The sequence below is a fragment of the Sphaerodactylus townsendi genome, linkage group LG11 (genome assembly GCF_021028975.2).
Source record: "Sphaerodactylus townsendi isolate TG3544 linkage group LG11, MPM_Stown_v2.3, whole genome shotgun sequence".
Classification (NCBI taxonomy): Eukaryota; Metazoa; Chordata; class Lepidosauria; order Squamata; family Sphaerodactylidae; genus Sphaerodactylus; species Sphaerodactylus townsendi.
This window is the reverse complement of record NC_059435.1, coordinates 42,602,710-42,627,300: the sequence shown is the minus strand read 5'-3', so window position 1 is coordinate 42,627,300 and position 24,591 is coordinate 42,602,710. Positions and strand designations below refer to the sequence as shown.

General features: G+C 41.8%; 2 protein-coding genes across 3 annotated transcripts in view; one reads left to right on the top strand and one right to left on the bottom strand.

Annotated features, from left to right (window-relative positions):
- The window catches only part of DNAH11 (dynein axonemal heavy chain 11), a 190,318-nt gene extending 178,537 nt beyond the window's left edge, over positions 1-11,781 (top strand). Inside the window, exons 76-82 of the mRNA XM_048510934.1 lie at positions 901-1,020; positions 7,291-7,533; positions 7,993-8,175; positions 8,279-8,394; positions 9,019-9,131; positions 10,526-10,666; positions 11,534-11,781. Coding sequence (XP_048366891.1) covers positions 901-1,020; positions 7,291-7,533; positions 7,993-8,175; positions 8,279-8,394; positions 9,019-9,131; positions 10,526-10,666; positions 11,534-11,781 — 1,164 coding nt within the window. The remainder of the gene's footprint in view (positions 1-900; positions 1,021-7,290; positions 7,534-7,992; positions 8,176-8,278; positions 8,395-9,018; positions 9,132-10,525; positions 10,667-11,533) is intronic.
- Positions 9,926-24,591, bottom strand: part of CDCA7L (cell division cycle associated 7 like) — a 33,362-nt gene continuing 18,696 nt past the window's right edge. For both annotated transcript variants that reach the window (XM_048510931.1, XM_048510932.1), the window contains 6 exons: positions 19,905-19,979; positions 19,486-19,671; positions 17,683-17,814; positions 15,688-15,837; positions 14,746-14,882; positions 9,926-13,219 (listed from right to left, as the gene is read on the bottom strand). In XM_048510931.1, coding sequence (XP_048366888.1) covers positions 13,189-13,219; positions 14,746-14,882; positions 15,688-15,837; positions 17,683-17,814; positions 19,486-19,671; positions 19,905-19,979 — 711 coding nt within the window. In that variant the 3' untranslated portion in view covers positions 9,926-13,188. The remainder of the gene's footprint in view (positions 13,220-14,745; positions 14,883-15,687; positions 15,838-17,682; positions 17,815-19,485; positions 19,672-19,904; positions 19,980-24,591) is intronic.

Genomic DNA, 24,591 nt, shown 5'->3' with positions numbered 1-24,591 from the left:
CTTTGATCTGAGTGTGAGGTAGGGGCTGGTTTTTATGTGTCAATGTATCAGAATGGGGCCAAATATCCTGATTCATCCTATGCAGTATTTATGAGCCTAAGTCAGTCCCAGGTATCATATTAATACTGCAGGATGGGTTAATGCTCTGCATTACAATTCTATTATTTTACATAAATTCCACTTCTTTTGCCATAAAGTCACAGCTGACTCATGGCGACCCCTTGGGATTTTCATGGCAAAAGACTAATTAATCAGTGTCTGCCTCTGGATAGCAACCTTGGTCTTCCTTGGGAGTCTCTTATCCAAATACTAACCAGGGGTGATGTGAAACTTCCAAGATTTGATAAGATCAGTCTAGCCTAGGTTATCCAGGTCAGGGCAAAATTCCACTAGAACAGTGATGACTCAGCAGCTGGGCAGGAACCTTCTTCTGGGCACAGTTCTCTAATGTGGAATCAACTCCAAGTTTCAGAACAGCAAGGGTCAGTAGGACTTGTAGTTGGCAGGTAATTCTCACCTTGAAACAGCTCTCACTGCAGCAGCTGGAGGATGGGTAAAATGCAAGCCTTATGTGAGAGGGAGAGACAACCCTACATGCTCATGTTTGTTCTGGTAAGTTAAAAGGTTATAGTCATCTATATTGTAGATATTGATTGGTGGGCAGAGGGCATACAATGGTCATGTGACTCTTGGTTTAATGATAATTATGAATGTGGCTACTCACAAGCCAATGAGTACCACTGCATTAGAAGTACAGAAAAATCTGGGTAAAGGTATGTTGATTCTTCTCTTTGTGCTAATGAAGTCAGTGTTTTATCATGTCAGCACTATTCTGAATGACTTTGGTTTGTCCTTTCAGAAAGCATTCTATTTAATTATACATTCCATATTGTTCTGTAGGTTCCTTGGGAAGACTTGCGCTATCTCTTTGGTGAGATAATGTATGGTGGACACATCACTGATGACTGGGACCGCAGACTCTGTTACACATATTTAGAAGAATTCATGAGCCCTTCTCTGGTAATAATGCAGATATGAAAAAAAATGTGAAAACATTTGTTGCAACATTGTCTGCAAGCTTTTTGAAGCAGAACATTCTAAAAATACAACTCACGAATATATAAAAATACTAAAAGTCTCTGAAAAATAAAAAAAACTCATACCAGGAAGAACATTAATTGAAGTTACTGCACTTGAACAAAAGTTACCAGATTATTGTAGTCTGCCTAAAGTGTCTATGAGAAAGGCAGACTATAACTCATATAAATAAAATAAATAAATATTGTTTCCAACCAGCTTCTCTACTGGTGAAAAGGGGAGGAGAGGATCTCAAAAAGACTATGATTGAGATAATGAGAATTGCATGGATAAATGTGTGGGGCAAGGACTATATACTAAGAAGGGTTACTGCACCAAGGTGAGGTTTAGTGAAAAAGATGTGGAGTGCATTCTGTATTTGCTGTAACTTCAGATCAGTCTTCAAGGAAGCCCTGTTTAGAGTTTGTTTTATCAAACTTGCTTCACCTTTTTTAAAATTCTGCCATCAAGTAACAGCTGACTTTCAGATTGGACTATGAGCCTGGATGAGGGACTTGGGAATGTTTTGACTGGAAAAGAGGAGGTTGATGGGGTACATGATTGCTCTCTTTAAGAACTTGAAAGGGTGTCACTTAGAGGTGGTAAAGCTGTTCCTGTTGACATCAGCAGATACAACTTTCAATATTGGCTACAAATTATGGATGGAAAGGTGCTGGCTGAAAATTAAGGTGGTGGTGGTGGTTGTTTTTACAGTGAGAGTAATTCAGTTGGGGAATGAGCTTCTTAGCTAGGTGGTGACCTCCCCCACTATGGCAGTCTTCCAGCTGGACAAACCCTTGTCAGGGATGCTTTAGGCTGATCCTGCACTGAGTAGGGCAGTGGTGGCGACCTTTGGCACTCCAGATGTTATGGACTACAATTCCCATCAGCCCCTGCCAGCATGGCCAATTGGGCATGCTGGCAGGGGCCGATGGGAATTGTAGTCCATAACATCTGGAGTGCCAAAGGTTCGCCACCACAGGAGTAGGGTGTTGGATTAAATGGACTGTATGGCCTCTTCCAACTGTATGATTTGATGTTTTACAGCAACCCTTGATAGGGTTTACAAGGCATTCAGAAGTTGCCTGCCTATTGGTTACAACCCTGGTATTCCTTGGTGGTCTTGCAGTCAAGCACTAACCAAGGCCAATCCTGTCAAGCTTCCAAGATCTGATGAGATCAGGCTAGCCTAGGCGAGGCAGGTCAGGGCAGCTACAGCTTACCTCTGCATAAACATTAAACAGCCATTATAGTACACATAAAATATACTATTGTTCACCTCCATTGTTTGGACATCTAAAAGCCATCCATGTAGTAGACACATCTCCAGGGAAAACTATAAGGCTTCCATAAGGTACAGCTTTTCCCACTAAAAGTGCTGGGGTAGGGGTGGGGTTCAGATGTCCTCTTCTTTCCTTGCATGGCATTCTTCATGCTCCACCACCTCTCAGGTTGCATGGCCAAGGCGAATTAAGACCCCCACCAGGCTAAAGAACTTTGCAGGCACCTCTCCCACAATATAAGTTGCTGACAAGAAGGACATTTGCCTGGCAAGAAACAAAGGTCAGCGTTTCCTTCCCCCACTGCCCCATAGTATTGTAACATTTTCATTTACCTTCCTGGTTTTCCCCACGCTGAAACGGAATTACGGTGACGTCAGCTTCATATCAGTTACTATGACTGATTCTTCTAATTATTGTTTCCAAAAGCTGTTGCAAGCCATCATGTTATTAGTGAAATTTGTATCGGTTGAGAATGTTTTATTTTAGGTGTGAGAGTTTTCATAACTCTTTATCTAATTGCATGTTGTCAGTGCAGTCTTAGTTTCAGTGGATTTTTTTTTCCAAGTAAGTCGACTTGGGTTTGTATGCCTATAATCTGAACTGGAATCTTTTCCAGTCTGATTGACTTCATTTGGGTTTAATCATGCCAAATCAAACACAGCATTCCAATCTATACATTTTATTTTATTTTCAATTTTTCTGAAGGGGTAAAAGATGGCAAGCACAGGATTTAAAAAAAATAATGTCTGGCATGCACCATAAATAGCTGTGAGGATATTCCATTTTCACCTTTTGATGCCATAGCTTGAAGTAAAGCACATTTGCCTGCATCTACTCCATCTCCAATGAGTCGGTTTTCATATGTCACAAAGCCACATTCAGTTTAGCTCAGCTGGACAGCTCAGGAGTATGGCTTCAGTACAGTCCTGCAGTACAGTCCTAACCCTAACCCTACTGCTGAGAACTGATTAGATGACTTCTAGAAGCTTCAGAGCACTTGGAGCACTCCCTTTATCTTCCATCTGGAGCCAAGAGTGGACTGGTCTCCCAACTTAATGGATGTGTGACAAGGATAGGGAGGGTGCGCCTTCTTTAATCCCCTCTTTGTCACCGTGGAGAGAGGACAAGTTCATGAAGCTGAGTGCTTCATGGATCTCAGAGTTTTTCTTTTTGTCATGTTGGTTGATATGATGTTGTCCAATAAATGCTCTATGTGTGGGAAGACAGCTCAGAATGATGAGGACAATGAATGTCTCTTCTGCCTCAGTGAGACTTATGTCTCCAAAACATGCCCATTAGCTGCCTTTTTATCCCAAAGGCCAGACATGAGCATGCCTCCAGTCTTAAGCCTACATTGTAGGAAAAATTCCTCACTTTAGTGGATGCTCCTATGGAGAAAACTTGAATGAGGGATTTTCGACTTCACTCTGTTGAGTTCTGATGACTCCATCTGATCCAACTTCTGACTCTGCTTTGGTGGGCAAATGTGCGACTTCTGAGCCTCCTGTTATAAAGGCTAAAAAGGTCCACAGTGTGATTGTCCAGTTTGACTGTTTCATCTTGTCATCAGTCTCCTTCATGCTTATATTCTCCTGCTTGAGGTTGACTATCTCGTCAATGTTGAGTGTCAGTGTTTCCACCTAGACAGAGTCCTTGTTACAGTCAAGGTTGGAGTCTGTGAACCTTTCAACATAAAAGATCTTAATCTCCTTGACATTGATTGTTTTTGTCTTCAGTGATTGAGACTGCTGTCAGAAAGAGTCTTGAGCTCCTGAATCTTCAAAGGACACCCTCTCCTTCCCTCAGTAGCGAATTTTCTCCTTCCTCTGAGGGTTTATGAAATTCCCTTATTTCCTTTGGATCAGAGAAAAAGATTGAGATCTCTTTTAATTCCACATGTTAAGGACAATACTTTCCCCATTTTTCCCAAATCCTCAGTTATCATCTGAGTAGTACTTGATGTCAGAAGGGCCCTCCTTTTTTATTTAAAACATACAAGTTCTTTCAGACAATAGCAAAATTTGATTGTTTTAGAGGACTTAAAAAAGCAAAAGCTGCTTTCTCGCAGACCATTTCTAGGTGGGTGGTTTTTGCAATTCATCTGACTTAGGCCTGGCTAAACTGGAACATCCACTCTATAATGGGGCCCATTCCACCAGGGCCCAAGCTTCTTCATCTGCTTTCCTTGCCATGGTTGATCTTCAGGATACCTGGTTCTCTCCATCTGTGTTCCCTAACATTACTCCACTGACATGGATTTCAACAGAGATACAGCTGTTGGGAGAGCAGTTTTACAGTCATTGTTTTCATAGCAAGCACATACCTGCCTTCATGGTAAGTGAGCTTACTAAATGCCCATGTGAGGCCACACTGAAGACGTGATGATGAGAACAAAGTTGCACTTACCTGTAATTGTTGTTCATTGAATGTCTTCTGTGCATGCACGCATCTTTCCTTCCTTCCCCCACTGTGGACTGCTATTTGCTTGATTGGTTCTCTTCCACAGGGATGAAGGGAGAATTGAGGGAGGAGCACTGTCCCCTCTCCATCACATGATCATTTGGACAGCCCACTCTCAGCTCCAGACAGAAATGGGAAGGATGACGCTCTAAGCTCTCTGAAACTTCTAAGGCTCTGAGAAGCCTTCTAAGTTCTTCATGGCAGGCCTGTGCCTGCGCAGTCCCATGCATACCTGCATGGAAGACACTCAATGAACAACAGTTACAGAAGAGTGCAACTTTGATTACTTCTGACCTTATGGAAGCTGATTTCTCTAAATGCCAGTTGAGGTCAAGGAGGAAGTGCTGGAGGCATATTACTCTCAGGCTTCCTCTACATCCGTCTCATCGATAAGAAAGCATATTTCTAGCCTAGGCAGCCCACTAACCTTCACAGGCCTGAACTTTGATTCAAGTACATGTCAACTGTAGGTGTGGTTTGATAAAATAACTGGTACTAGATACCATAACCATGAATTCCGGTTTCCTGCTTTATTTAGTAACAAAATAATTAATTTCTATTTAATTGGGCAATGGTTTTCCTTAAGTAAGGAATGGGGGTTCCTTAGGTAACTAATAGCTGGGTAAAAACTTCCAGCAAAGATGTTTCAGTTTTGAATTGCTATAGATTCAGAAAGGTTATTCCAATATTCTTGCCACTTCACAGTTTGCATTTGCTTGTTTAGGATGTTATTGGTTCAGATTTACTGAGTAGGGGAAAACATTATCCAGGCTTTGCCTTTGGCCTCATATAGGCGCAAATAACATCCTCTATGCAGCATATTAAAGTATTCAGTGATCCACACTACACATTATGTGAGCTTTATTGATTACCCTAATGACCAAATGCAACTTTAACCTGATAATCAATGCAAATAAATACAAGGCAATCCAGATCTCAGCTAGGCATAAAAATAAGATAATAGTGATATATTTGTTGAAGTTCATCTATATTTTCTTAAACTGTCAGTCCTGGCAATGTTGGGCTGTACTTGCCAAATACTTTGAGAGTACTTAACAAGTTTTCTTAAGGTGGTCATGAATTTCACCAATTCCCCACTACCATGCAGATCCCACTACACTGTTCCTAAAGGTCTCCTGGTCCCTAATGAATACATTTTCAGTGGGCTGGGGAAATTGGCAGAAATCTTTGCATCTCCTTAAGAAAACTTAATGGCACATATGTTTTCTTAACTATGTATTTGGATACAGGTTGCTGACTTGCTCCTGAATGCAATTTTTTAAAAACAATTGCCACTTCACTGTGTGATGATGATTTAGGAAAGCAACGGTTACTATTGCAAACTCATTCAATAGGAACAGTAAATGAATAACATGGGTTTCATACACATATGTGCTCATATTTGGGAAACATCACTAAGGCAGACTTCCCTTGCATATATTTGCAGACATGTTATGGATACTACAGCTGTTCTTAAGGACACTGAGACAGGATGCTCACAAATAATTTAGCTGAGTGACTTGTCTTGATTATAGGTGTGGAGCTAAGAAATAAAAAAGGCCCGTTCAGCCCTTTCCCCCTATAATTCATCTGTCCTCTGCTACATGTACTACCTGAACTCTGCTTTTCAGAGATTCTTTTACACCTGTCCTGCAAGCATCCAGCAGTCTGTTCCTCCACAGCCCCCTGAGGCCCAGGCTTCCAGGAGTAAGACCAGTACTACACATGGGGTCTGATTATTTATGCATGACAATCTCAATTGGCTATGAATGGCTAATCACTCTGTTGTGTTTGGCTCAGTATTGCCACATCCACTACAGGAACAAAATGACATGATCAGTGTATCAGAAATGCTGCACAACTTTACAGTATGTGATAGATTGGACTATATATTTAAGCCCAATGAATAAACAAGGTCCTTAATATAAAGCATCTTCCGAAGCAAACACTTTGGCTCATTCCGCACACGCAAAATAATGCACTTTCAAGCTGCTTTCACAACTGTTTTTGCCATTCCGCACAGCTTCAAAGAGCCCTGAAAGAAGCTTGAAAGTGCATTATTCTGCGTGTGCGGAATGAGCCTTTCAGAGTGTGTGTTTTGCCACAGAATTAGCAGCTCTACGTATTATTGTTACTGCTTGAAACAATGCTGTGGATGACAAAAACGTACATGCATCTTTACAAAGGGAAAGGTAGTGAAATGGGAGGAGAGTCTGTCCCCCCATCGCACATATAATTACTGAAATAATATGTCTTGGATCCAAGATCATTTTCACAGGATGATTATCACCAATCTCCTCCTCCTGTGTGAGCCCCCCCCCCCACTCATGCCCATGACAATCTAGGTGGGATCCAAGCCTCACTATTTAAAAACATCTTGGCCCATGGGGGGAGGGGAGAACTTTGCCTGAAAGATACAAAATGAATATATCAAATACTGAACATTATTCTCCTTTTTTTCCAATTACAGCTTGAAGGAGACTTTAGTTTGGCTCCAGGCTTCTTTGCTCCTCCCAACTTGGATTACACAGGATACCACAAGTACATAGATGAGATGCTGCCCCCTGAAAGTCCTGCGCTCTACGGTCTCCACCCTAATGCCGAAATAGGTTTCTTGACTGTACTAACTGATAACCTTTTCAAGGCTATCTTGGAAATACAACCCAGGAATGTGCTTGCTAAAGACATAGTAGGACAGTCGGCAGAGGAAAAAGTGAGATGATGATTCTTCAGAATCTTTATTCCTTGTCTCCATTAATATAGAGCTTGCCATGAATAGTAAATTTCACTCTTAAACCGTTATTCTTATGCTTCAAATACTGTTTCTTGCCCATTCTTGCCCATTCTACTCCCTCCCCAAAACTAGTACCGAGTTCCTGTTCTACAGGTGGGATTGCAAAGCTCTTTAATGCAGCTATATTTCTGAAACACCTATATGATTGTGCCTTGAGTTTCAGATTCCTTCAGGCACAAAACACTGAATGAAAACCAAAAATTACAGCGGCTGTGAAAGTGTTGTTTTGGTCTGCATACAAGGCTCTGCACATGAGGACAATCTTCCCCCTACTACCATCAAATATGTTTTCTAACCAGAAACTGGTTTTAATAGAATATAGGTGTTGTGAATGAATGTTTGGCCCAGCCAGTGTGAATGATTTTTCTTTGTATGCAGGTAAAGAATGTCCTGGATGAGATTTTGGAGAGGTTGCCAGAGGAGTATAACATGGCTGACATAATGCAGAAGTCTGCTCTTCGAACCCCTTACATCCTTGTTTGTTTCCAAGAGTGTGAGAGGATGAACATTCTCATTCGAGAGATAAGGAGGTCACTTAAGCAACTAGACCTTGGTCTGAAAGTAAGAGAAATTAAGCCATGAGTTAATTAACTATGGAAAAATGAGCTAGTTGGGAAATGGAACTCTATGAATTGAAATAATTTGGTTTTCTACAAACATCTAGGGGGAACTTACATTTTCTCCTACCATGGAAGCTTTGCAGTCAGCCCTGTTTTTTGACCTGGTACCAGATACATGGACCAAACTAGCATATCCCTCTACATACAGCCTTCCACAATGGTAAGTTTCCTATGCTTATCAAATTTAAATGGTAGTTGTAACTCTATTTTTAAAAAACTTCGTTTTAAAAACAGAGCCCTTTAAATTCTGTTTTGATTATCACATTAGCAACAAAAAGTGAAGATAGCCTCCATTGGTAGCCTGTGAACCATAGTAGCTTGCGGTCTACTGTTGAATAGCTACTACATTCCCTAAAAGACACAGGGAAAGATTTTTTAAAACCTGCTCTAGGCTTTCCCTTGTTTCATAAGATTTTTCTCTGTGCTGCTATGCTAATAGCTTCATTTCTGCTGTTCTTCAATATCTATTCTGTTTCCATGACTTTGTAATACTAAGAGATAGCTCAGGATATGTTAAATTAAATTTAAGAGAAGGTAGGTGACCTCCATTCTATATACTTTCAAGACATATTTAAATTTCTGAACAATAGTTGACAAATTAGCAGTGGTTCTGTGCATTTTTTCACTGGCCAGTCTAACCAAGGCCCTTTAATTATTGTATTCCTATCTACCTATAAACTATAGCTGTTTATCATATATAATCATAACAAGGTGATGTAAAATTATTTTTTAAAGTATCACTTAGCAGGTGTTAGCTTTGATGTATCTAATGTTTCTTCTTTAGGTTTAATGATCTCCTTATGCGATGTAGAGAACTTGACACTTGGACACAAGATCTTGTGCTTCCAGCAGTAGTGTGGCTTCCTGGCTTCTTCAACCCTCAGTCTTTTTTGACTGGTATGTTGTACTGGCTCTTATAAGTGAAACAAAGCTACAATTTTTACATAGAATTTTAACTCAGTGTTACTTTTATATTCAAGTTTTGAAGAAGGCTAACATTACAGGTGTTAGGAGCCGCGTGGCGTAGTGGTTAAGTGCTTGCACTGCCACTCACACAATCAGGAGTTTGAGCCCCCTGTAGGTCAGATATCCTGGCAGCTGGCTCATGGTCAACTCAGCTATCTATCCATTTCTTGGTCGGTAAATGAGTACCTAGCTCATAGCTAAGGGGTAAAGAATAGCCGGGGAAAGCAATGGCAAACTACCCCACAAAAGCGGCTTGCCTATAAAATCATTGCTTGCAGTGGTACCCTAGGGTCAGCTACATCTGAAGGGGAAACTTTACCTTTTTACAGGTGTTGCAAATAAGTGCATGCAGTAAAATCTTTTGTCCTAAGATTAAGATCCTGAAAATAGAAGTGGATAAGAGTGATGTATTTAATACAACGTTGATTTGGGTGAATTATCTAGCGCATAGGTGTCAAACTCGCGGCCCTCCACATGTTATGGACTACAGTTCCCATCATCCCCTGCCAGCATCATGCTGGCAGGGGATGATGGGAAGTGTAGTCCATAACATCTGGAGGGCCACGAGTTGACACCTGTGATCTAGCAGAACCAGAAACCACAGCATTGTTCAAGCGAAGTGGTTGTAAGCCTGATCAGTACCTTAGTCAGACCAGTGTACCCCAGTTATTTGCTAAGAGCCAACAGAAGTATAATTTTAAAAAAACTCACATGAATCAGTCATATTGAGATAAATGTGTTTAATAGATTTTTACCTCACCCATTCCTTACCAAAGTCAGCCTCAGGGCAGCTGACAGCCAGTAAAATATGCAGTTAAATAAAACACCCCTTATCCTTATCAAATGTTAAAATTAAAGGCAGCACCCCTATAAAATTAGTACTGATAACAATTGCAAGGAGAGCAATCCAGGAAGAGGAAGAAATAAGAAAAGGAAAAGCAGAGGGGAGAGGAAGGAAGGAAAAGAAACAGGAAGGGTGGAAAGGGATGGAAACGGACAGGAAAGCCAGCCAGAGTAGAACTGTCGCTGTCATCAACCAACTGCCTGGTAGAGATGAGAGCCGATTTCAGTACCCTGCTTGAATGCCTATGTACAGTCCATGTGGAAGCATGGTGTTATTTCTTCGCACTACTTCTGCAGTACTTTTGTATAACAAACCTGTGTGACTCAAGAAACAATGGGACAGTATTTTTGAGAAAGTGTGGATTTATCGTTATGCTACGGTTGGGAAGATAAGGAAATTATTATTTTAAAATTAATTATCTGTTCTTAGGTCATAAGATTATATATAGACTATTCACATACTAACCCTTTCTTCTTGAAAGCCATCATGCAGAGCATGGCACGAAGGAACAACTGGTCTCTGGATAAGATGTGTCTAACAACAGATGTTACTAAAAAAAATAGAGATGATTATGGCCACCCACCAAGGGAAGGAGCATATATTTTTGGACTTTTTATGGAAGGTAATGTATGAAAGCTACTTGGCATCCCTGACCTGCTGAAACTCTGTGGTTGACGGAGGGTAGCAACCAGCTCACGACAGGGAAAGGCAACTTCCTCTTGCAGTGAACCTGTTTTCCCTCAAGTCTGGCTAAACTTCCCTGGCCAGAGTGTCCCCTGCCTCCATTATCAGAGCGGTTGCTATAGCCAACTCATCCAAGTCAACAAAGGGATTTGGGGTGTTGTAAATCCATGACGAACTTGGATTTAACTGCCCATTTATAGGTCGATCAGATTCTGAGCAGATTAAAAAATACTTTCTATTGGGTCAAATAATGGTGAAAGGAACCAACAGAACTTGCCAACTTCTGCTGGCTTACCTTATTTCTCCTCAACCTTACTGGGGTTATTGTGCAGCCCAGGTAGAATACATGGGACTAGGTAAGGAGAACAATAATGCTTCCTAGTCTTTTGTTACTACTAATATTATGTGGAGATGGATCCATACTAAATTTGCCATTTCCACCAATTTCTCCTTGCCACTGCAGACCCCTCTCATAGTGTCCCTGAGTGTCATCTATTCCCTATGAGGGTGGAAGCAGGAGAGTTCTATTCCACTGATAGAAAATTTAGTCTGGATCCAACACCTTACCAATACTGACTGCAAAGAATTTCCCCTGATGAACCATAGAATTCCCCTGCTTCCAGAATAAACAGAAGCTAAATTTGAACTCTGTAAGTCACAGCTTACCTCAAGTAATGCTGGCTGTATTTACTGCAAACTTGGAAATAACCTGACAGATACATTCAATTGCTGGTATTCTCTTGAGCTATTCATTAATATTTACTTTTATGCAAGTAACAAAAACTGCATGTTTCTCTGGTTATAGGAGCGAGATGGGATAACCAAACAGGAGCCATCGCTGAAGCACGTCTGAAGGACCTAACTCCTGCCATGCCAGTAATCTTTGTAAGAGCAATTCCAATGGAGAGGCAAGAAACTAAGCACATTTATAAATGTCCAGTATATAAAACAAAAAATAGAGGGCCCACTTATGTCTGGACTTTTAACCTGAAAACGAAAGAAAAGCCAGCCAAGTGGGTGCTTGCAGGAGTAGCCTTGCTCCTAGCAGTTTAGCACATCTATCTAATAGATCCCAGCCTTTGCTACGCAAGCCAAATTAGGAGAGCTCTGCTCCCATTCAATCATAATCTAGACATTATGCCAAAACGTTACTTCTTAGTATCACAAAAAAACTCAGTGTGTCGTAGTCGTAGATGCACAGCAAAGCTGTGCATCTCTAATGCAAAATACAAAATTTAACAATACAGAAGCACCTGCCTCTAAAAGTCCAAACTGGATAAGTATTTAGAGTATTCAACTCTGTATGTAACTTCTATCTCAAAAATACTCTAAAGCTATTTTCTTTCTTTTAAAGGTAGGGGTCTTGAAAAATGTGTTTCTCTTGCTCATTATAACAACAGTATAGAAAACTATCAAAATAAAGTTTAATTTAAATACTCCAGTGTATAAATTAATCTTACTGTGACTGATAAATAGCTATAACAACCAGAATATTGCATATGGAAATAGATTCACCACATAATGAGTAATATTCCCTCTGTCTCTTGGCCACTGTGGCTTTCTTTCAGATTCTGAACTTTCTTTCACATTCACAAGCAGTATATTAACACAGATGTCTTAATTCACAAGCAGTATATTAACACAGTACCAATTTATGTGACATCAGAAGACTTGGACACAATTCAATTTTGCTTACAAGGCACATGATATTTACAATCTACTGAACCACTCAAAAATGTTGACAGGGATCAAGCTGTGTGTTAGGATTTCTGGACACTGTGCAACGGAAGAGATAGTTGATCCTTGCAGAATGTAGAAAAAATTTTCAAGACGGGAACAAGCACAAAAAGTACCAGCTGAAAGTCATGTTATTGTGTTTTAATTTCAATTTCAATAATTTTAGGTGGGATTTTATTTAATTCAGATGCTGAAAGAGAAAACTGTTGGGACAAATAGACAATGGAACCTGTAGGATGCTGGGACAATTCTCTCAGAGCCAATAACACAGTACTCCGTCCTAAATTTGTAAAATCGAACGCATTAGTTTGAAATATTTCTAAAGCAATTGGGAATAGCTCTGATAGATTTGCCAGCTGTTGAAAATCAACTATTCACAGCTGGATTCTGCTCTGAAGCAGCACAATCCAGATGTCCTTTTCCAGTTCAGGCTCTGCTGAAATGAATGGAAACTGAATTAAACTCCAGTTTTTGTCAGTTTCACAGAAATCAAATCCCAGTATATTGTGGAAAAATGAATGTATAACGTGTAGACATATGAGAAATCCTTGTAGTACAGTCAACATCAATTTTTTTTAAAGCAACCGAATTGCTTCTATCTACATTTCTATATTTTACAAACACCACTGTAATAAAATGTTAAAATCTCAAACTCTGCTTTAAAATAGTAAAAAAAAAAGGACATCTTCAGTTATGAATGTTGCACAGCTACTTCCGGTATCTTCAGTTGCTCTCTGCAAGTTGCTTTTGCAAGCTGAAAAAAAGAAGTAAAGAGGTACTAACAGCAGCACAGAATGACAGATAATTTTCAGGCTGTCCCAAACCAACTGAACACCTTAGCACAATCCATGCTGATCATGGCCACACATAAACCAGCTTATTTTTCAGAAATGAGGCTATTATTTAAAATGCAGAATAATCCAACACACACAACAATTTGTTGGCAGAAGTCCAGATTAAAAGGTCTAGCAGCATATTATACATAGGAATCCTTTTTACTGGACATAACTATGATTTGTATGCAAATGTAAGAGGATCTTCTCTTTTTTTATTGCAATCTGGAAAAAAATCTAGTCTTGTACTGTAGTAAAACACTGTACTAATACATGGGATGGCTTCAGACTCTATGGCAAGACTGGGCAACGCACAGGTAATTAAAGCTCATTTCCCCTATACTTCTGGCTGTAATTTCCAAAGCAGACATTATGGTTTAAGTTGAGATGTCCTCCAGGGGCAAGTCACAGGGATAGTGGACCAGAAGAAATACAACAGATGTTCTTCAATTTTAAAAAATTACAAAAACAGGAAATGCTTGCCATTCACACTTCCAGTACCTCCCACACTTTCTGGCATCCACAAGTTGCTCACAATTCCAGACATGAAGGATTATGAAAGAAATCAGTAGCCATGTTCACAAATTACAGTGAATGCATAGACAACCTGCATAAACTTTAGTTTAAAAAAAATTACTGTATTTAAATACATTCACTGAATAATTATTTTATTACATTCAACATATGTATATGAGATACAAATCTGACATTTATCCAGGGACTGGATAATGCATGTAATGCATATAGGAAATACATGTGTTCCCTTTAACATATGAACAGGGCTTATGTGATAATACTACTGAATGTCATGCTATCACAAACAACAAAGTCAACCATAGAGATCTTTATGTCCTAGGTTTCATTTCTTTCTGTCTTCCTTTATTTAATATGCCACCCGTCCCATTCCAGACTCCAGACAGCTTACAAAACACACACTTACACACATCCCACTAAAAACATCTACTGAAACAACTAACAATTCCAAGTGGCATTTAGATTTCTAGATTGTTACAGTTTAAGGCTGACATCAACACTAAGAGGTCTTGGTGGGATAATAAATGGAATAAAAGTTGAAGAACTGGAAGGGGAGGTCTAGATGGTTAACCATAGCTAGCTCAAATGTAAGTCTGACTTACAGGCCCTGTGGAACTTCATAAGTTCCCGCAGGGTCCTGGTCTCTTCAAACAGAAGTTCCACCAGGTTGGGGCCGAAGCCAAAAAAGCCCTGGCCCTAGTTGAGGCAAGCAGGACTTCCTGGGGACCACCAGTAAATTGAATTTGCTGAATGAAGTTCAATGGGCCCTTTCTGAAGAAAATTTCCTCACATATGCTTCACGTTAGTTTGTGTCTGGTTAAAGTTTCTTCCAGCTTTCATGCACACAGCCATGCAGATCCAGACAAAGGATAAAATTACTCAATAGCTATAAAAATTTCAAAAATCTTCCTACCTTTCCAGATATTCTTTCACATTGTCATAACCATAGAACTTTGCTAGATGAATAAGCATCCCTGTAGCACAACGGCCATCACGTTTGCGACAGTAGCTGCAATTGCAGATCCCTCGGCAAGGAGGACATATCCAATCCTTTTTTTAAAAAAGGTAGTGAGGTTAATTACATGAAGTCATTTGACAGTGTTTTCCCACTTATAACCTGTTTCTCAGAAAGAAAAAACCCTCAATGCTGGATTAAGCCACAGGCACTTCCTGGACCTTATCTGTAGTGGAAGGCTCTACTGCAGTTCTAGTGCCTACTCAGTTCCCCCCACCCCGAATTCTCCTGTTGCATTTTAAGCGCCACTTATGTCAAAACCTCTATTGCATGTGCTATTCAGCATGGCACTTTCAACTGTTAAAATAGCATTTTAGTGCATCTAAAGGTTGTTAGCAGAATTTAGTGATCATTGCGCAGCTTCATGCTGAAGTTGACACAAAATGGCAGGTGAAATTATCGCAAAAGGCAAGTTCTGCTAATGGCCCTTAGATGCACTAAAAATACTATTTTAACAAAGTGCCATGCTGAATAGTGCCCAAAATAAAGCTTTTGACATAACTTCTAAACTGCAACTGAAAAATCAGGACTTCTTTAAATGGCAGAAAGACATTACTGTCTTTTACCACAACACACACAACCACATTTTTCTTTTGCTGAGAACTTTTGCTGAGTACAGTAATAGATTCATTTAACACGTGCCTTGGCATACTAGGCCAAGGATTTATCTCAGGGGGTCCTACTATGGTGTCCATGGGTGCCATGGTGCCTATCAACACCCTTCCTGCCAACTGCCATTTTTAGGAAGTGAGAGGGGCCGGGTGGGACTTGGTTGTGCAGATTGTTAAAAATGTTTTTAAAACAATCTATATTCCAGAGTCTAATGAACTAGGTACATACTGGGTCTAGAAGTGCAGATTTTACATCTTCTCCATAGCGATTTCGGAGACATGGTCCACAGAACTGTCCTCTCACACCTCCACAACCATCATTGCGACAAATGGTCTTTGTGTCAATTGTCTTCTGTCGACACTGATGGCATGTACTTCCCTAAGCAGAATTACACAAACGACCAGGCAACTTCACTAACATTCTAAATGTCATTTTGCAATGCATATTTATTGAGTAGGAACCATATATGGTAAACACCGCCAGCGTACAATGCTTAACATAGAATTTTCACATGCAGGTTTCCATCCTCCCCATTTTTGTTGATAGTTTCTGTAGGATGAAAAAGCTCTTTCCATAACAGTCATTATGTAATGGAAGTTTCAAACTATGTTTTGTCTTGGTAACGTGAATGCCCAATATAAAACCAGCACTTTTGTGCTTTGTTAGACAAATGGTTTATAAATATAGCAAACGCACAGAAGCAGAATTTTATCTTATTTCTATAGTAATACAATTATTACAGTAAAAAATTATTATATGCTCTTTAAGGTCGCTCAGCCCCTTGACACATTCAGAGCATAGTTTTAAAAAAGACTTGCTCTACATGGGAATCATGAGAGCCAGCATGATGTAGTGGTTAAGAGCAGGTAGATTTTAATCTGGAGAACTGGGTTTGATTCCCCACTCATCCACCTGAGTGGCAGAGGCTTATCTGGTGAACCAGATGTTTTTCCACACTCCTACATTCCTGCTGGGCGACCTTGGGCTAGTCAGTTATTTGGAACTCTCTCAGCCCCACCTACCTCACAATGTGCCTGTTGTGGGGAGAGGAAGGGAAGGAGCATGTAAGCCACCTTGAATCTCCTTACAGGAGAGAAAGGTGGGGTATAAATCCAAAACTACTCTTCTCTCATCTCTTAAGCACTGATTCACATTGTCATTTATGTCTCCATGCAACTCTCCCAGAATATCAATGATCACAGAGGTCAATGATTATAGAGAATGTCTCTTGTAGAAATTAAGATCTGCAGTACACAGCTGCCACATTTTAGCAGTGTCTTCTGCAAATGCACCTACACATTGACATCCTTTATAAATTGGTCCTCAGGAATCAAAATGAATGCATGAACCAGCTCAGCCTCAATTCTTTATCAATTAAGTTACAATAAGGACTGCCATTGCCAATACATTTACCCCGATTTAAATATATCAGGTTGGAAGCTATTCTATTCTGCCAAAAAAAAACAAACAACCCAGCCTCAATTGGAAGAGGCATATTCTGCTAGAGGGAGATTCCTCTGTTGGTATAATTTAATCATAATCCAACCCAGATGTATATGGTAGGTGCATCTTCACAGAAGCATCACAGAAGTTGTGATAAACTCACATTCAAAATAAATGTAGTTATAGCTGCAAGCACATTGGATAATCTTTGTTATACTGATGTCATTGTTATACTGATATAAACTGTTTGAGCATGTATTTACTTTTTTAGGCAAAGAATACTTAGAAGGGTGGCTACACTATTGGCTATATTTATCTATTATTACGTCCAATGAATCTATTATTACATACTTTGAAGTAGAATATGGAATATGAAGAGGAGAGTCAACTAAGCTAGAGTGAAAAATACAGTGGAAAGTCAAGCAAATGTAGGGGGGAAATCCCCATTCAGTAAATTAATATCTTGCTTTGGATCCTACCAAGAAATTTCTGCAGAGGGAAGGAAGACTTTTTCCAGACTTCCCCCCTCTGTGGAAGGCTTCAGATTTCTCTCTAGCCCTTCCAGGACAGGACTGTTCTCCAGAGGGGGCATCTTGGATTGCAGTGTGAGCAGATAATCAGCAAAAATCACCCCATGCAATCATAGAATTCCAAACAGGATCCAAGTTTTGGTTCTTTTTTCCAGAGCTATAGAAATGGCTCAATATTAACCACATGCATGCAGAACAGATTAACTCATCAGCAAAAACCAAGTCTCTACGGAAGAAAACATGTACCTACCAAGACCTTATCATAGATTTTATCTTTCACTGTTATTGCAATGTTTTCCAAATCCTCATCAGTAATGTCTTCAACTGGTCGGAATGTACAGTATTTTGATGATCGTCTTCTTTTGGGCACCTTCAAACTGTCCTGGGGAACAAACAAACTCATTTCACCATCTGAACTCACTCTAGCACATACTGAGAATTTTTACACCGTACTTCAAAAAAACCTGACCTCCAACTTAGAACAACCAGAAAGTAATATCTGCCTTATTGTTATTCACGCAGCCCTTCTTTTCCCAACTCAGAACTAACTTCCAGGTCCTTCATTTTTGCTTCAGCCTTAGTTTTATCCTATACCACTGCACTTACACTGCTGCCTCTATTTTTTTCTTTGAAATATTCATCATTCTTGGAGAAATGTCCCTTTTATACTTTTTCCATGTAGGCATATTATTTTTTTAAAAATATCAGAAGCAACTTGGAATTCTTCTTTTTTACTGCCACAAACTAGGGCCCCTTCCGCACACGCAAAATAATGCATTTTCGAACCACTTTCACAACTGTTTGCAATTGGATTTTGCTATTCCGCACAGCTTCAAAGAGCACTGAAAGCAGTTTGAAAGTGCATTATTCTGCATGTGCGGAATGAGCCTAGGTTTGTGAGGCTCTTTTCCTTTCTTCATCTGCCACTTAAATCTTCACCATGTCCCATTTTTGTCAACATCCCTATCAATGTACAACTTATCCCTATCCCAGCACTATGAACATATATAGTCTAAAGGTGAGGAAGACGAGAAAGTTCCAGTTAAAGTCATGCAGAAAAACTGGGTGCACCTGCATTCCACATTTCCTCTGTATTCATGTCAAATCCAACCCAGTTCTAAAACTCACAAATAGCTATTCAAGCATCTTCTCCTTCACTTTTCTACTACGAATTTCAATTTTGAGATCACCCAAACAGATCTAGGACCATTACACAATTCACATGCAAGTTATGACAGTTCTATCATATAGTGACACAAAAGGAAAAACTTTTTTTAAAAAAACGAAATTCAACCAGGTTGGATATCTGCCATTTAGAAAGAAGCCAGCTTCACAGTTAAGAATGAAGAGTTATAATAATGGGAATATTGTTTAGCTATCAGTTGCTTTACATTTGTTTATTTATTTGCTTCAACTATACCTTTTGTCCCTAAAAGGGTCTCAAAGCAGCTTATAAATTTTCCCCGCCTCCCATTTCACCCTCACAATTTTGTGCGGTAGATCAGACTGAGAGTATATAACATGGCCCAAGATCACCCTGCAAGTTTCCAAGAGTCTCTTAAATTCCAGCCCAATACTCTTACCACTTTATGGGTTTGAAGCCCATAAATTAGAATCTGTCTCAGATTATCAGTCTCTCCCACTCTTCATATATAGACTCCTGTTAATTTTCAAACAGCCAGATGAAAAGTATCTCTGTTTCCTCCTGTTCCAACATGGCCTATTTTCCTTCAAAACATGCAAAAGTTTTCCACGTCTTACAGTACCAATTCCCACACGTTCCATCCACTTCACTCTCAATTTGCCTGTCATTTTCTCAGATAAATATGGACAATCCAGTACAGTCAAAAATATTTGAGCACATTCAGACTGCTTGGGCAATTTAATAAAATGGCTCTAAATCATCACAAGCCATTGGGTATTCATATAAGCTCCTTAAAATCTCACAGAAACCTCCAAGTCAATTTTGCCTCTTACTAGCAGGTCCTTGATACTTAAAATGCCTTTTTTTAATGGCTACTAAAGCAAACAGGCCTGAACAACTAGAATATACCTCTTTTAGTCTTTTCTGTAAATTGTTCTGTCGTCTGTAATTGTGAAGCTGTTCAGCAAATCTGACAGCAGAAAAAGTAACGTTTTCCAAGGCAAAGTTCTCCCGGGGACGAGCATTCCTGGTTGGGTTAGTACGACGCTCTATCTGGCCTTCTGAAAACATTCTCTTTGGTGTTTTCTTCTGTTTCTGGAAGACAGTAGTGTTTTCAAGATAATTTTAATTGCCTTTATAAGATGTAGCTGATGTAGCCGTCGTAGCATGCCAATGCAATTGCATTATTCAACTTGGTTCTCAGAACCCAAATATACCATTTCTCATAAAAAGCAGCCTTTAGACCATACATAATGCTGTAAAAGCCACACACACAAATCTGATCAATGTGATATAGCTTCTATTAAATCTTTTTTATTCATACGTACAGAAGGAGTTGATGTAGGTGTTTTCACTGGAAACAAATCAGGTATAGAATTCAGTTCTGCTAATAACTGAGCAAGCTGAAATGAGAAAAGTGACACTAAATTAGGCAATATTTGGTGCTTGCCTTCAATAAACAAGAACAGAAAAATACCAGGGCTATTTGCTATAATTTAACCAACTTAATTGTTACAGCTCTTAAATTTATATCAGAAGTTAAATTCTGCATTACAAAACACTGAATTGTTTACAAGTCACACTGCTGATTATGTTAACTTAATGTTTAGATTGATAATCTTATCAAACATAACAAATTAATGTACATTTTTCAATTCCAAGTATACAGATTTATGCAGGTACAAAAATTAAGAACATTTTTGTGCTATAAGAGTCAGGTATGCAATCCAATGTGAACTAGTTTTGCCTTCCAAGTCAACAGGGATGGATAGTTCATTGAATGGAAACAAATATTTGATAATAATCTGGGAACCCACAAAGCTCGTAGGGGAAGAATATACCTTCTGCCCCCACAGACTGTTTTCAATGCTTTTCACAATCCTCCCCATTTACCATTAAAAAAAACTTTTTGGATTGCTTTGTGTAGACATGGAGGCTGTCCCAGATTTGTATAACACCCCCACCCCCGCATATGGATTTTTGATCCGTACTCTAGTACCATTCTTCAGTATTATTCACCTAAGATGCAATGATTCTTAAAGCAGTGGGGAAGAATTTGTACAAGCATATATTTATCCTAAATCACTCACGGTATAGCTCACTGTAATTCCAAGAGACAACATGTAAAAATTTCCAGAAGTACTTGGACTGGAGACCTCCAAGGAAGTCTGTGGGGCAAGGCAATGGCAAACTACCTCTGTTTAATCACCTGCATTGAAAATCCCACCAGGGGTTGCTTAAGTAGGATGGGACTTGACAGGCATTCACCCGCGCACACAAGCAAACACATGTATTATGCAGAACCAAGAATCTATGAAAACAGCAAGAATAAGTCGCAGAATATTTCTCTTGGAGAACAAAATCTAAATTACTTGTACTCAACAGGACGAGATTTAGTGAGAACTATAAAAGTGAGAATTCTGTGTACAGGTTAGTGTTGCCAAATGGAAGTAAAAGGTTATGGGAACGACCCATTGGCTACTCACCGTGAAGGGGTCTTCTCTTGGGTGGTGAAGGCCATCTTGATGGGTTGTACTTCTTTACCAATCGCTAGTGAGGCAGGAAGAGCTTTTGGTGACTTCCTATTGGCGCCAAAACCCAGTATCTGACAAGCCGAGAAAGTGGACAAGCAGACAAGAGAAACAGACAGCACCAGCACTGTGTTACCCTACTCTAACTAAGAGAAAAACTCTAACATTGCGAACATGGAAGGAACCAAAAACTCTAGATTCAAAAACTGGATTAACTAACTCCCTGCAGACAAAAATTTTCAGATTGATAGTCCAGACTACCGGGAGCATATTATCAGAGGAGAACGAGAACAGGGAGGGCCAAGATGGCCTTCACCACCCAAGAGAAGACCCCTTCACGGTGAGTAGCCAATGGGTCGTTCTCTAGGGTGGTTCCGGCCATCTTGATGGGACTCCCCAAGCAGTACCCCAATAGGGTGGGTTCCGTTAGTCTCCAATAATATGCTCCAGGACCCTTCTGCCGAAGGAAGCCTGGACAGCGTCCAAAGATGTCAGCCTATAGTTTCTGACAAAAGATGACGGGGGCATCAAGTGGCAGCCCTACATATTTGGTCTATGGGAACCAGCTTGACTAGGGCTGCATTAGCTGCTGCGCTTCTAGTAGAGTGGGCCGTGATCCCACTCGGCACCGGCAGATTATTAGCCTTGTGTGCCTCAATAATACATGCCCTGATATTTGAGCTAATGGCAGCAGCTGACATTGCCTCCCCCAATTTGGGGGGAGCCACATTGACAAAAGAGCTTCTGATTTCCTAAGCTGCTCAGTGCGTATGATGAACGCTTTTAGCGCCCGTCGTACGTCCAAACAATGCCAGAGGCGCTCTCGGGGATCAGAGGGCCTGGGACAAAAATTAGGCAAAACGACCTCCTGTCTCAGGTGGAATTCTGAGGCGACCTTAGGCCGGAAGGTCGGGTCCAACTTCAATACTACCCTGTCGGGGAAAAACTGGCAAAGGTTGGGGTTGACGGACAGGGCCCTAAGCTCCGACACGCGTCGGGCGGAAGTAATGGCCACCAAAAAAAGGAGCTTCATGCGCAACCAGTGGAGATGAATGGACTGGACCCGGCTCAAACGGTGACTTGGTGGCGCGTCCAACACCGCGATGGAGCCGCCAGGAGAAGCTTGATAGGCCCGGTTGGAGCCTGCGACTGTTTCACCTTCAGGAACTGGATAACGTCTGGATGACGGCTAATGGAAACATCACCGACGGATGGGAGAACGGTAGCAAGAGCTGCGATCTGCCGCCTCAGCGTGGAAGAGCGGAGGCCTCCAGCGAAACCGTCCTGTAGGAAGGCCAAGATGGAAGAAATAGAAGGAACCTCTGGATCGACCTGCTTTCTCCTACACCACCTAGCAAACGCCTTCCAGGATGAGTTGTAAATCCCGATGGTGGACCTACGCCTGGCTGCCACCATAGTGTCCACCACCGCCTCAGAGTAGCCCTTGCTAATCAGCCCTCTCCGCTCAAGAGCCACGCGGTCAGCTTGAGCCACCCTGGATCCGGGTGGAGAAGGGGCCCTTGAGACAGCAGATCCTGAGGGACTGGGAGAAGGAACGGCGGCGCTATGGAGAGTTCCTGAAGCACGGAGTACCACGACCTCCTGGAGCCAGTTCGGTGCCACCAGAATGATTTCCCTCCCCTCCTCCTGGACTCTCCGAAGCAACCTGTGCAGCAGGGCTAGGAGGGAAAGCATAGAGGAGACGGTCGGCCAATGAGCTGACAGAGCATCCACGGCGGCCGCTTGAGGGTGGAAGAAGCGTGTGATGAAGGCAGCTGATCTGCGCGTTCAGGTGAGTGGCTTGAACAGGTCCATCACCAGCTCTCCCGAATCTGGTCACGATTTGACTGAAGACCTGAGGCTTGAGCCTCCATTCCGCGTTCGACAACCTTGTCCGACTGAGCCAGTCCGCCTCCGTGTTGAGAGCAACCCGAACATGTTCCGTCTTCAGGGGAGGTCAGGTTTGCTTCCGCCCACTGCAGGACCCGGTAGGCCTCCCTGCGTAGCTGGGAGGATCGAGACCCCCCCTGATGATTTAGATAACATTTGGCAGAAACATTGTCGGTGTGCACCACAACATGTCGGTGCAGGATACTGGCTCTGAAGGACCGAAGGGCTAGGAGGATGGCCTTGATTTCCAGGACATTGATGGGTAGAGAAGCCTGAGAGGGGGTCCAGAGACCCTGAGCAAACTGTTGCTTCAACTTGGCCCCCCACCCCCTGAGGCTGGCATCGGTGAAGATGTGAAGTTGCTGCCGAGCAGCAAACACCTTCCCCCCGCTCAGATTGCTCGCTGAAGTCCACCAGCTGAGACTGGCCCGCGCCGAGGCGACAGGGGGAGCACTCGGTCTCTCCTCTGGATGATGCGCGATGCATGCGGACGCAGTAGAGCCTGCAGAGGCTGAGCATGGGCCCTGCCCCATTGGATGAGGTCTATGGTAGACATCAGGAGCCCTAACAAGCTGGCAAGCTGGAGCAGGGTTGTGGATCTGGCCTTTAGCATCCTGAAACAAAACTCCTGAATCTTTTTCACCTTGGATGGAGGGACGAAGAGGGTGCAAGAGGAGGTATCTATCAGAGCACCCAAGGTGCTCCATCCGCTGAGCGGGGATGACAGAGCTCTTGTTCAGGTTGACAACAAATCCGTGGTTCGACAGCGTTCTCCGCGCCAAGTCGACATCCCTGGGCGCCTGCGCTCTGGACCTGGACCGAAGGAGAAGGTCGTCCAGATAAGAGGTGGATGTGGACCCCTGGCTGCGCAGAAGGGCTATCGGGCGACCAAAAACTTGGTAAACACCCGAGGCGCAGTCGCCAGGCGAAGGGAAGAGCCACGATTGGAAATGTAAGATTTCCCAGGGCGAAACGAAGGAAGCGGGAGTGCGGGGGGGCAAATTGGGATGTGCAGGTATGCATCCTTCAGGTCGAGAGAAGTCAGGAAATTGCCCTGTTGGATTGCCGCTACAGTCGATCTGAGCGTCTCCATGCGGAAACGAAACTTGCAAAGGCGATTCCGCGTGACGGAGATTGAGGATGGCCCTGGAGTCCCCGTTCTTTTTGGGGACAGTGAAAAAATGGGAGTAGACTCCCACTCCCTCCTGGCCCAGGGGCACTGGTTCGACTGCTCTGATGGAAAGCAGGTGAGAAATCGCTGACTTCAACCTGGCGACCTTTTCCGGTTTCGAACTGATGGGGGAGGGAAGGAACCGGTCCCGTGGCAAGCAGCGGAACTCTAAGGAGTAGCCGGAGGAAACGATCTCCTGAATCCATTGGTCGGTAAAAGGGGCCGTCCATTGATGTTGGAAGTGACGAAGCCAGCCTCCTATTGGTATGTGGGGGCAGTCATGCCTTATTGCCCTGGGCAGGATCAGGGCGGAAGGACTTTCCTCCTCTGACGTGTCCTCTGAAGTCCTGTCGTTTCCGAAAGGAACTCTGACCCTGCCAGGAAGATCGTCTGCCCTCCCGTTGCAGCCGAAAGGACGACCGA